At 40.8% G+C, this 13,616-nt stretch overlaps 1 protein-coding gene across 1 annotated transcript in view; it reads left to right on the top strand.

Moving 5' to 3' along the window:
- The window catches only part of ralyl (RALY RNA binding protein like), a gene marked incomplete at its 5' end in the record, with an annotated part of 216,092 nt that extends 202,819 nt beyond the window's left edge, over positions 1-13,273 (top strand). The window contains 4 exons of the mRNA XM_084325567.1: positions 4,065-4,178; positions 7,156-7,325; positions 9,703-9,741; positions 10,792-13,273. Coding sequence (XP_084181693.1) covers positions 4,065-4,178; positions 7,156-7,325; positions 9,703-9,735 — 317 coding nt within the window. The 3' untranslated portion in view covers positions 9,736-9,741; positions 10,792-13,273. The remainder of the gene's footprint in view (positions 1-4,064; positions 4,179-7,155; positions 7,326-9,702; positions 9,742-10,791) is intronic.
- Between the last annotated feature and the right edge of the window lie 343 nt (positions 13,274-13,616).

Genomic DNA, 13,616 nt, shown 5'->3' with positions numbered 1-13,616 from the left:
CGGCAAAGGAGGATCATTTAACACCATAATGTTGCTGTGTTCCTTTAAGCCCCATGTTATCCTAAATAAGTCGTCAAGGAAAATACGGACACACATACGCAGTAGGAACACGTGACACACAGAGACACACACATGGACACATATAACAAATAGAGGGTTGAACTCATTATACATGTGCTGAGTAAGAGCATATAAGTATTATACACAAACCCATTCTCTCTTACTTCCACTACGACACACACACATGCACACTTCTTCTCATGAAATAGCCCAGTGTTGCTGTGGCAAATCTATCGCTCACTTAACCCCAGCATCCACAGCAGCAGCATCTAAGAAAAGAATAAAATGTTGGGTTATGTATTCCTGAAAACATGACCCCTTTTGGAGATAAAAAGGTTTTCCACCCCAGAGCAGTGAGAGATTGGCTTTTATCGTTATTTTCCCTCCTCTACGAGAGTCTCGGGCCTGTAATTGTGGGGTAAGAAAAAAGCTGGTTTGTTTACCCGTCTGTCATCCATCCATCCTCCCTCCAACACTGACAGGATGTGATGGGTGTCAAATAGGATTTTATGTTTTCGAGGCCACGATAATATGGTCGCTGCTCTGAGTCTTTCTTTCCAAAACCTCACGACATCCCTTAATCACACTGATCACTTAACTCTTTCAGTGCCACTCACGAGATTTCTCGTGTTTTTTTATAGGTGGTTGCTAGCCACTCACGAGATTTCTCGGATTTTTTTTTTTTTTTTTCTTTTTTGCGATCTGAAAAATTATTGCATCACCCGAGCCTACCCGAGTATTGCCGAGCTGCGCCGGTGATCACTGTGGAAAAAAGCGCCCCCTGTCGTCTCCCAGATGACATAAGTGATTTTGGAATGGACTCAATGAAAATGAATGGGGAAAAAAATCCGGTACTCCACATTTTCCAGTTCACTGATCCAGCCGGGGTTACTAGAGTTCATTCTGGAGCCTCAGATCTCCGCGGATCATGGAGAACCACTGTGTCGCGTTGGATCCATACACGTATCGATTTTTTCGAATGGTGATCAGGAATTGGAATATACCAGTTGGATACCATCTGATGTCAGGTAAGGACTCTGTGTTATCAGTGGTAGGATAATCAGAGTAATTTTGATGAAGTTATAAGCTGTTTTGTGAAATCTCTTCTTTCGTTTTCACTGTAAAAGTCCGAGAGGAAATCAACAAGGCGATTGTCCGCGCGCGGCCGTAATGTGCGTGCGTGCACGTATAATATTGATCATCTAGCGTTTATTTGAAAACGATTCATAAAAAGGCAGACGAATATCAACGTTGTGGAATATTCCACTAAAAGACGATTTTCATAGAATGCTCCAGAATGAGTTGTTTTTTATATCAAAACGGGGGCTTTTCTAACTGCTCTGAAACGGCAACGACGCGATAAAAAAACAATCTGCCTTCACAGCACTGTCTGGAACATAGTCTTTGATAATGCGATGGGCAGATTAGACACATAGCCATAATTTAAAACATAGATTAGGCGATATTAACGTTAACATTGGCGCGGATGGTGGCATTCAAGCGGTAAAATGGAAAACCAGGCATGGCATTTAAAGAGTTAAAAGCTGGACCGAAAATCAACATGGGATAAATGTAATTACTTAAAAGGCAGCCGACAACAATTTGTTGCAAGTAGGGTTCTTATTTATTTTCAAAACACTCACTTATCGTTGAGATTGCCACTCAGAACCTGCTTCGTGAACTAAAAGAAAACACTTGGATATGAATGTTTTTTTTTGGAATGTTGAAAATGGATAAACCTTTATTTAAATTGGGTAAAGTAACATTGCTATTGATATCCTGTTTTCTAGAGTGACCAGAGTACATGCAAATATTCATAAAACAAACCATTTAAAATATATGAATGCAATGATAATATTAACATTAACAAAAAATCAATAATAATACAATTATACAGTAAGTATAGTTGATTGAAATGAGCCATCTTATTTGTTCTCAAATCTTTTCTCATTGTGTGATCTAAAAGTGACTTTATCATCAATCCAGAAGTAATCCTTCTAAATATTTACAATGTGGGAGAGTACTGAAATCAATTTACTTAGCTCTGGAGAACAGACTATATTTTGAACAGTCTATCAGCATTTAACACAGGTTTGAGATCTAGAAGTGCACCCTGCAAAGATAAGATATTCCTTCATCGATCCCCTTGGGGAGGTACAGGTATAGGCAGGAATATGAAGACATTAAATATAGGTAGTGTTGAAAAGAAAGCTGCAGATTTGCAATAGAGTCAGTCCAACAGTATGGAATAGTGTTATCTGCATATTAGAAGTTTGTAAAGACAAGACAATAGAATTAATATGAATAGTGAACAGAACGGGCCCTAGTATTGAACCTTGTGAGGAAGAAACTCGAACTGAACATTACCCACTTTATGCACTGCTGTCTGTCAGAAACGTAGTCGTTGAACCATCTCCAGGCATTAGGATCAATTCCAATACTTAAAATAAGATAAGATGGCTCTTTATAATCCCCTTGGGGGAATTCAGGGGTCATATCAGAACGGGGATGGGGAGGGGAGGTACAGGCAGAGTAATATAAATAAAATAAATACATAAAGGTATAGTAGATAATAAACTAGATAAAAGTTAATACTTAAATACTTAATAATAAATATACATAGGAAGAGGAAATTATCAACTTTATCAAAAGCGTGTGACACATTATCATATTTTAGAATTAAGGAAGTAGTAAGATCTGCTCTGAAGGAGGATTGATGGAGGGTTAACACAGAGTATCTAGTTAAGAATGACCCGAGTTGACTGTTTATTAATGTATCTGTTGGTAATATATTTTCTTGTTCTAAAGATAGTGACTATCAAAATCAAATTTCAACTGAATGTTAATTCCGCCAGGGACATTTTTGTCTTAAAGATTAAATATAAACAAGATTATACAGTTCTATTTGACAGTGTAGGGAGTGGTACAGCTCTTTCAATGGGATGCCGTTCCATTGTCATGTGGGCTTATGAAGCCTGTGGAGACATATGTTGAGATATTTGGCCATACAAATACATTTGACTCGACTTTGACATGTTCCCAGCCCAAATGAATGCAACAGATCTCGCCTGGGAGTGCAAATATTAAAACTTGCCACGAGTACATACAGAACAGAGCCTGAGAGACACACAAGCTGGGGTATACTGCCAATATTACATACCGGCTTACGGACGGGATGCAGAGTAGACGGCATATCATGATGATGGAATGGACTAATGTAGGTGGAGGCTGGGGTGTAATGCAATTTTAATCAGTCCGACATTACTGGCAATTCCTGTGTGGTTCGGATTAGTGATGTGATGCTGTGGTAATAAATGTCAAATATCTTGGGAGATACAGTGACTGAGTGGAGTCGCTATGGGCAACGTTATATTATTTTATATTATAATATATTAACTGCAAAGGATACATTCATACATTCATCTGATTAATTTCTTCAAATGTGTCATTGACTATGATGTATGTTTCTTATCTACAAAAAAATACATTTGAAATGTTTTACCATATACATGCATGGTATATTCACATACATTCTTGAAGTCTCTGTCCTTGTATCAAGACCTCAGTCAGTCAACTAAAGAATAAGAATACATCTCTGTTGCTTTTTCTTCCAGTGCAAACACTGTATAGAGTTACTGGCACCGATGGAAATAAATCATTGAACAGCATTGAGCAGAATGGTGGATATCAGCCACATACTAATCTCCAAATTGAAAGCAGCAGGTTCACATCCCCTTTGCCGTAGGCTAGATTGAGATGTGCACCCCTGATGAAAATGTCATTTAGGCTGATGAAATTATACCATAAAGAGTATTGAATATGATAACATTTGGTCTGTTGATAAGCTGCGCATGAAAGGGTATCAGTGAGAGTCTTATAAAACGGATCAAATGAAAACAGGAGGAAACTTATAAAGAAAATAAAGAATAGAAAGGGGAAAAAAAGGTACCATGGTAATAAATACAGTAGATGTTTATTTGTCCGTGTTTGGTGTGTCTCAGCAGTGAAGACCGACCAGCTCCAAACCATCAAGCGGGAGCTGACCCAGATTAAGATGAAGATCGATGCTCTGCTGGGCCGCCTGGAGAAGATCGAGAAGCAGCAGAGAGCAGAGTCCGGTGAGGAAGCACACAGGGCTACCCTATAGCCCAACAACAACAACAACAACAACAACAACAACAACAACAACAACAGTAACACCCACTACTGAGGGAAGGAAATTAGCACCCGCTAGTCATCAGTCTTCCTGACAGTAGGGGAGATAAGAGCCCCCGGCGCTCTGTCATAGCGCTAGACGGGTGTCAGCGCCATGCTGGCTTTATATGAGAGGTCTTTATAGATGCCCTACATTGGAGGACATCGTACAGTATAGCAGGGGATGCATAGTATAGGTCATTCAGACAAACACACCAACTGCATTATCAGCAGGTGGACCTTAGGTTTGTCAGCATACCAACATTGGGAATGTTGCTTTTAAAAATACAATGCAAGGTTTCTTTGTAATCCACAGTAATGCAATCTGATTATTTGACGATGACTTTAGATAATTTTTTTTTACTCAAATTGCAATTTGAATAGTGTTCTCTTTTTCAACAGCCATTCTCAACCATTGTTGCGAGATGTGTAAAAGCAATGTTCACACCGATGATCATACAATGCAAATGCATTTTCCCCCTTCAAACAAGTTTCTGGGTAATCCAACAATTAAGAACAAGTAGATATAAGAGCAACCGCTACAAGCTCTCCTTCCTTCCTACATCCATCGCTCTCCTAAATAATACTAGAGGTAGATGCCTTTGAGGTGCCACCTAACAGTGGGCTGTCACCTCTTTCTTTCTTTCTTGTCCAAGTCTTAATCTGTTGTAATTTAATTAGGGCAGGGTGCAATATGAAGCTTTTTGAAATGAGTTTACCTACTTATGTATTATGGTTGCACGTCTCTATGTATTGTCATATTTGTCTGAAGTCCTTTTGTTTTTACTAACTGAATAAATGAATGATTTTATATATTTTTTCTTCTTCTTTGTTTACACTGTTATCGCAGAATGATGCAGCACTGATGTTCCAAGTAAATTTTCCCCTCTGGGACAATAACGTTTATTCTTATCTTCTTATTAACAATCTGTCCGTCTGTAATCTGATCACTGTGTTGTAAGCATTACAGCTCCCTCTTCTTTGTCATCGGATTACCGCCAATTCCTGTACATGTTATCCATCTCTTCCATAGGCTATCTATGTACCGTATATATCATAAATTATCAACGTCCGTTTGGTATCGAGAGTTTTTTCTCCTTGTACAGTGTCCTCCTGTTCTTAACGTTTTTTGTTAAAACAAGTGTTAAATAGCTCTACATTCCGACAGCCATCGCCGATATAGAGTGTTTGTTCAGTAACATGGGTATCCCAGTCCCTCCGCTCTGCAGTAAACACAAAATACATTTCCTGGTATCCCGTCCCACTTTATACAATCAGGAGAGAGAACCCTAGATATTTTAACTTACTGCACTGTCAGATTATTTGACTTGTTTCAAGCTCGTATTTGTTTTTATTTATTATTTTTGTCAGACCATTTTTGCAGTGAGAGTTCTCTCTCCTGATTGGATAAAGTAGGATTCCAGAACATTTATTTTGTGTTGACTGCAGAGTGGAGGGACCCATGTTACTGACCAGACGATCTATATCAGTGGTGGCTGTCGGAATGTAGAGCTACTTAAAGGGGCTATGCATTATAAATGTCATTTTTCAGTCTCTAGCATTGTATTATAGTAATAGGAGTTCGTATCAATGTGTTTTAGGGTCTAAATACCATATTGGCGGATTGCTCCGATTCAGCCCAGCCCCTCTCGACCTCTAGTAAATCGGGTCATTTTGATTTGAAGTCCTGAGTCACGTCATTAGGCGCACAGTGATGCGATTGGCTCTGTGGTTGGAGCTAATGCCCGCCCCCATTCTACCTAGAAAAGACAGCGAGAGAAGCTGCGGGGCCGTGCGCTTTGGAGGGAGAGAAAGGAAGAGAGAGCCGAGAGGGAGAGAAAGGAGAGAAAGGAAGAGAGAGGGAGGGAGGGAGAGAGAGGGGGCACTTGGGGGGGGGGGTACCTGCCGGCCGCGCGCCACACGGGAGATTGAAAGAAAGAAAAGAAAAAAGTTGCCCCGTCTCATCAGCGAGAGCCGAGTGGGAGAGAAAGGAGAGAAAGGAAGAGAGAAGGAGGGAGGGAGAGAGAGGGGGCACTTGGGGGGGGGGTACCTGCCGGCCGCGCGCCACACGGGAGATTGAAAGAAAGAAAAGAAAAAAGTTGCCCCGTCTCATCAGCGAGAGCCGAGTGGGAGAGAAAGGAGAGAAAGGAAGAGAGAAGGAGAGAGGGGGCACTTGGGGGGGGGGGGGACCTGGACCTGCCGCACGGAGGTCCGCGCGACACACATCTCCGAACGGGAGAGTGATAGAAAGAAAAAAAGGAAGAGAGAGGGAGGGGCTTCTCTCTCTCTCTCTCTCTCTCTCTCTCTCTCTCTCTCTCTCTCTCTCTCTCTCTCTCTCTCTCTCTCTCATGGTATAAATGATTATTTGTGTAAATAAGGTTATACGCCGACCATTAAGAAAATACATGTTAGTTTAGGAATAAGGGGCAGGTAACTATAACTATAAGATTTATTCTTCTTCCTGCTCCTTTTGTCCATGGAATGACTATTTATGATTTTTTAATGAAGAAACTATGATTGTATTATTCCATGTGGCAAATAAAAACTCTGAACTGAACTGAACTCTCTCTCTCTTCCCCCCCCCTCCCTCCCTCCCTCTACCAGTGCAGACTGTGGTCTGACTGTCACTCAAAGTGCTTATGGGCGGAGCCAGGCCATAACAGCCTGATTTCTTGAGGCTGAAAAATGATGGTTTCGAGTACTTGATTAGAAATATAAAACAATGAATTTTTTTGAAAAAAAACTTACAAATGTCTTCAATAGACTAACAGGAATTGTGTAAAGTTGCCCAAATAGTGCTAGGAATAGCAGTGCATAGCCCCTTTAACACTTATTTTAACATGTAGAACAGAAATATCACTTACAGCCCCTTTAATCCCCCCACCCCCCACTCTCGTTCAGAGGCTCAGAGAAAGTACGAGGACAACTGCGACTCCCTCCACGAGGGCTCTGTGTCGGAGACAGCAGACCACTCCGGGGAGGAGGCCGGCGAGGGGGCGCCGGACGTGGAGGCGGGAGAGATGACGGATGGCAGGGAGGATGACTACGACGAGGATGGAAGCCACCATCTGGTAACCGCAAACCGGTGGCAGGGTGGGTGGGTGTCGAGGTCGAGGGGGAAGGAGAGGAGGGGAGGGGAGAGGAGAGGAGAGGAGAGGAGAGGAGAGGAGAGGAGAGGAGAGGAGAGGAGAGGAGAGGAGAGGAGAGGAGAGGAGAGGAGAGGAGAGGAGAGGAGAGGGAGCCACCGTGGGAGATGTCAAGTTGGGCAGACAGTCTTGGGCCCTGTCACAAAGTTAATTTTATCAGAATTATTCATGGATTTTGAATCTGAGAGACTGGGGGGTTCCACATGAGTGAATGGTGAAGGGGCCTCGGCTGACAGTTTCTCCCAGTCGAAGCTGGAGGATCAAGTGGAGTGGAGGCAGGTCTCTCCAGACCCCCCCCCCCCCCCACACACACACACACACACGCACATGAACCGTCACCGGCTGTAATTAAAGCAGGGATCTCCAGGCACACAGAGGCAAGTCAAACCTTGTCATGAAATGGTGTGGAAAATGAAGACATGATGTAGAGGTAGACATGATAGAATGAGAGCCAAGACAACTCTTCTTTTTTCCCTCTGCAAAGTCACATTGAAAGTAGGAAAGGTGCTGATACTGTATGGCAACACAAGCTAAGAGTGACTAAAGAAATGGATCAACTCTGAGTTTGAACAGCACATGGTTTTATGATGGTTATCTCGTGATGGTTTTGGTTATCTCGTGATGGTTTTGTGATGATTCTCGAAATGAAGTTTTAGCTTGATGAATATATTATTTGGACTACAGGGGTATAAACCCTCTCTGTGATACATCTACAGCGCTCATGGATTTCTTCATTTAATGTGCCACTCTTTTGTTGTTCAAAAGCCTTAAGGATACCATCAAATCACTTATATCTCATGTCAGCTTTTGAAGTTGAAGCGGTTTTACATCAAAAGAATGATCTTGTATTTCACCCGGGTTCATCCGTGGGTTCAGTGTGACCATGCTTTTCCTATTACAGGATATTTATTACCCATTGAAAAATAGAGTGTGGGCGAGTCATCCTTGATCTAAGTCTTGTCTTGCTGGTAATGGAAGAGATTATTTTTCTGAGGCAGTGTGGAGGAGATGTATTTGTTTCCTGAAGTTGCTATTGATCACAGATAGTGATCATGTGTCGTCGTCCACTCAGGGCTGCTCATCTTGAGCCTTTGGTCAGCTTTAAGATCCAGTGCAAAGATATTTTTTATTTGGTCGTAAAATAGCTTATAGTGGAATATTAATGTACTGAGTGTAATTTATTTCAGATTCAGATGTGCCATTTGATTTGTTATGAACTGTCTGAGCACAAGCCGACTCTCTGTAGGCTGAGGGGGCGCGGCCCTCTGTTCGCGAGACACTTGTCACAATGTTGCAAGTGCCTACAGTATAGCTACAAGACCCCTACTGTACCATGCAGGCGTACCGCTCTGCGACAAATGTCAAGTGACGTAGTGGGTAGTGGCCAATCGGGGTAACCAGAGTACATTATGCAATATCTTCAAGGAAACAGATTGGTTATCTGAAATGGATTGATTCTGTTGATATCCAGGGGGATATACATCAAAGCGTCATAATTTTCACAAAAACAACAGTTATAACATTTTGGGTATTTTTACCTTCCGTTAAAAAGAAAATGCAACAAGATAAAAAATAAATAAAAAGATTTTCATTGTACTGCATCTTTAAGATGAGGCTCCCCAGTTGAAAATGGTGATTTTGGCAATATAGGAAACATTTTTAGATTGTAAATTGTAAATGGCTGCATTTATATAGTGCTTTTATCCAAAGTGCTTTACAATTTGTTCCTCACATTTTTACCCATTCACTCGCACATTCACACACCGATGGCAACCATGCAAGGTGCCAACCTGCTCATCGGGAGCAATTAGGGGTTAAGTGTCTTGCTCAAGGACACTTCGACACGCTGCCCGGGAGGAGCGGGAATTGAACCGGGAACCTCCGGATTACCAGCCGACTGCTCTACCTCCCGATCCACTGTCGCCCCACTGATATTATCATATCATAAATATTATCATATTTAGTCTCTACAGCTCCTGCAGTTCTTCATAAAATATATAAAGCAATCATCAAAAGGAACTATAAATATTACATGTTCATGTTTTTTTATGAGCTGCATCATGTACACCAAGCTATTGTAAAAATGTTTGTGTAAAAATGCTTTTCTGCCACCAAATTATACATGCTACTTCTAAACAAAAATAGCTGGTAATTTTCTTTTAATTTGGAATCAAAATTATTTACCCTTTGCATAGTATTCTTTCTCTCCAAACATTTTTTAACCAATCAATGATAGGTACTGTGTTGAAAATGCTATGTCCATAATAAATGAATGCTCTTCTTTCTATATGCTTGTTTCCAGATAGAGAACCATGTATCGGACATTGATAACTGAGACGAGGTAAGAGCTTTGGGTCAATATCTGTGTACTTCCTAGATGTTTCTTCAAGTCCTAGGAGGGGGGGGGGGGTGCATTGTTAAAGGTAAAACCATTAGACGCCATCCTGAGCATCTCAAGCATCTCATTAATCATCTGCTAAGTCATAAGCTTCATGACATTTGGAAGGCCAGCTCCACTGAAGGGCAGCTAATGCAGACTTTGACGGAGGGAGTAATAATGGTATCCCAATGGCCCAGAACTACCCATAAACAACATTCATCTAATTGAATTGTGGTGTAGGAAGTGGCTGTGAGATGCAGGGCCTAAGGTAAACCGTTACCCGCCTCTCAGGGTGTGGGTAATGATGCAGACACATCATCAGTAGGCTTAGTACTCGCTGACTTATCCCAGCAGGGGTCCTTTCACCCGGGTGGTGTAACATTCAGATAAGAAAAGTTTTCTCAAGTCTGGAGCCCACAAAGCAGAAAGATAAAGAAAAACTATATTTCTAGATATACACTGACATCCTACACCCCTGGGTCAAGAACAAACCAAGAATGAAGTCAGTCATCGTCATATGATGTTCTCAATCATGATTTCAATTTTAACAAATTTACATAATGGAGCAGCCCTAGAGCCACATGTTCCAGCTTTAGAATGCCACCGGTGGCCGTATTCACAACGTGCTCGCATGGAGCATACATTTTACACACCATAAAAATCCCTCTGGGGGGGTTGAGAGGTCGGGCGCAGAATATTATGAATGTTCCGCTCGCTGGTGCTCCAGTGCCAAGGATGGAAAATTGCAGTGGGAAGAAACCGCAATAAGTTTTATGTCCAGGGGGATTAGAGTGCAGACTGCCCTCTCTCTCTCTTCTTTCCTCCGTCCCACGCTCCCAGAAAATATCTGTCTGGTTCCAAAGATGTCTCCGCGGCCATTCAGAGCGGGCGAGCTTTGAGCTCTTGTCTGTCTTAAGCCTTGTCAGATTTACAAGAATATAAATAACCACGTGTTCGTCCTGGGATGTGTGTTTTTATATGTTTTATTTTATTTTATCAATATCGCTCCAGGGTGCTGACAGACCACACCACACCACCCCCACCCCCCTCCCCAGACTGTGGAGTTAAGCCGACGTCATCACCTGCAGGACCACAGGCTGTACTGAAAATGAAAAGACCAGATTTTTTGTGTAAAACTAGATGATTCCCGTCCACTTTTCTTCACACTGAAGGAGATGTTGAATTGCATTTAGACGGGCATTGGAATGTGACGTGCTTCTCGAAAAAAAGAAATGTATTAGAGCCCCCAGTTTTAATGCATCTGCCTTTTTTCAGTTTAGTTCATAGATATTTAAGTGTATCTGATGTTTTTTTTTCAAGAAGCTGACACAAGTTGTACACTGTTACTGTTTAAACTTGAGAGAGAAACGAAAAGCATTGCTTTTTGAAAAAAAGAAAAAAAGAAGTGATTGAATTGTGTTGAAGGAAGCGAATGTTCTTGATGTTGATGACATTTGTTGCTGCTTTCGGAAACATGTTTGTTACTATATGTACACAACAGAGATGTCTTTGCATTTAGCCTTATGTTTTTATACTGTATGGTTTTTTTGGTCAGACATGAAAATCTTAACAAATTGTATGACATTCAACACAATTTAAAGGAAGCATCGATATCAACCTTGTTTTGGCCTTTTCACACATAGTACAAAAGCTGATAGCCGGGAGCATATAGCATAACCTCCAGCTTATCCATTTATTACATGGATCCCCTGCAGAGTTATTCTATCATATATTCCAAACTCCTGCCAAGTTTCTGAATCAGAGAGAGCTTCCTGTGATAGCCAGCCAACATTGGTGCAGGCACCATGCCAGGAAGCATCGCCCCCACGTCTCAGTGCGTTCTCCCCCTGCTCGGCCTGTGTATCCCCAAAACGGGCCGATGTTCTCTATATTTACATTTTACATTTAGTCATTTAGCTGACGCTTTTATCCAAAGCGACTTACAAGTTCTGTACGACAGGTCATCAGGAAGGATACAACTCTATCAGCTGAGTAACAATATTCATCAAAGTGTTGCGTGTTACAGTGTAGGTTAGTTTATTAGGACAAGTGCATGACAGTAAGGTTAGTTAAGGTTAGAATTTTTTTTTCATTTTTTTTTTTTTTTTCAGATAATGGTTGAAGAAGTGCGTCTTTAGTCGACGGCGAACTCCACACAGAAAGGCCTGGGAGATCCCCCAACTGGGTACCTGGCATCGCGGAAACCTGGTACCCAAGCGGGAATCGAACCCTGGAGCTTCTTGCTGTGAGGCGACAGTGTTAACCACTACACCACCGTGCCGCTAGCATGGTGTGCAGCTTAGTCCTGGGGGCTTTGAGGAGGTAGGCTGTGCCGGAGCAGAGGGAGCGTGAGGAGGACTGGGGGGTGAGGAGTTCCTTGAGGTAGGCAAGGGCACCACCATGTAAAGTCTCCTCACTTAAGCTCAGTTCCAAGCCTCAAGGAAAGGCTTCTAACAAATGTGCCATGCACACAAATGAACCCCTTCAAGGCTATAGTCACGGTTGGTTTTATGTCAATTCTGATTAACTGAATGATTAATGGAACGCTGCAAAGTAAATTATGTCACTCGAAATCCGTTAAAATGATTGGATGTCATAAATGTTCAGCTTTTTATTATTCATTAATCATTCACATCAAGCTCATTGCCCCGGGTTATACATTTTCTTTTTTTCTTTTTGCCGATAGTAGTTAAGTTAAATGTTATTGATGGTTTAAATAGATAGATAGACATTTTTCTTTTTCCATACAGAACTTTTATTGCTGGCAGTCAAACACATCAAAACATGCTGGCAGCACTGCCTCTGAGAAAAAAGAAAAGAAAAAGCTCTTTCAATTTAAACGTGTGGTGAATGATGATAATGGGTAATATTTAGCACTATTTTTGTATCGCAAAATATATTTGAGGAAATGGCTGTGCTACATGTTTAGCTTTTATTGCCAGTAGTCTGTTATTTAATGAACATTATGGTGTTGTGTCAAGTTATTTTGCAAAAGTAAAATCTGATTGCCTTCAACTGTTGTGATTTAATCCGATCACTTTAATGATATTTTCAACTCATCCCTCACCCGTTAAAGTCTTTTATTTGCCCTGTAAATAGCCTTTGCCGTAATTATTTGAAATCTACATTACCTAGAAAAACTGACATTTTATAAAGTTTGAGATTATCACATCATATAGTGAGGCAAAATATGTTGGGATTGTTGCAAATAACCCTCTGTTAGTCAACTAGAATCATGCTTGGGTTGGGACATGAGGGTTCTAGAAATGTGTAATTGAAAACTGTTGTATAGAAATGTACATTTTTGTAAAGATATTTTTATCAAAGGCATGTTTATTGTATCTTTGTATTTTCATTCCATGTACAATGCAGTATATGATTGCAACTGTTGTATGGCTATACAGACCATTGTATAAGTCAAAGTACAATGACCTGTCATTGCATTTGTGCTCTTATCAGTCAATAAAATGTTATTGTTTTGTGTCATGTAATTAACCAGTCACAAGTTTTAATGATAAACACTTTCTTTTACAAATAAATGTAAAGTGAAAGACAACCTTTTTATACTCCACTATTTTTCACAATCATAATAGAGCTCTTAATAACACTATAATTATCAATAATTAGCCAATAATCACTGATGTATTATGATAATATTATTTGCAAATAATGAATTGCATATTTGATTATTTTCTAAATCCTTTGTTAAATCATTTGGAACTATCTCAGTTAAAAAACTATTAGGAACTGCCCCAGATCTCATTACGTATAGCCTTGGTTAATTGTGAGTGCATCATTTAATCATGATTTATGGTTAATCATACAGTGTGCACATT

The sequence above is a fragment of the Notolepis coatsorum genome (genome assembly GCF_963971535.1).
Source record: "Notolepis coatsorum genome assembly, chromosome: 12".
In the NCBI taxonomy this organism is placed as follows: Eukaryota; Metazoa; Chordata; class Actinopteri; order Aulopiformes; family Paralepididae; genus Notolepis; species Notolepis coatsorum.
This window is presented reverse-complemented; position numbering and strand designations above follow the sequence as displayed.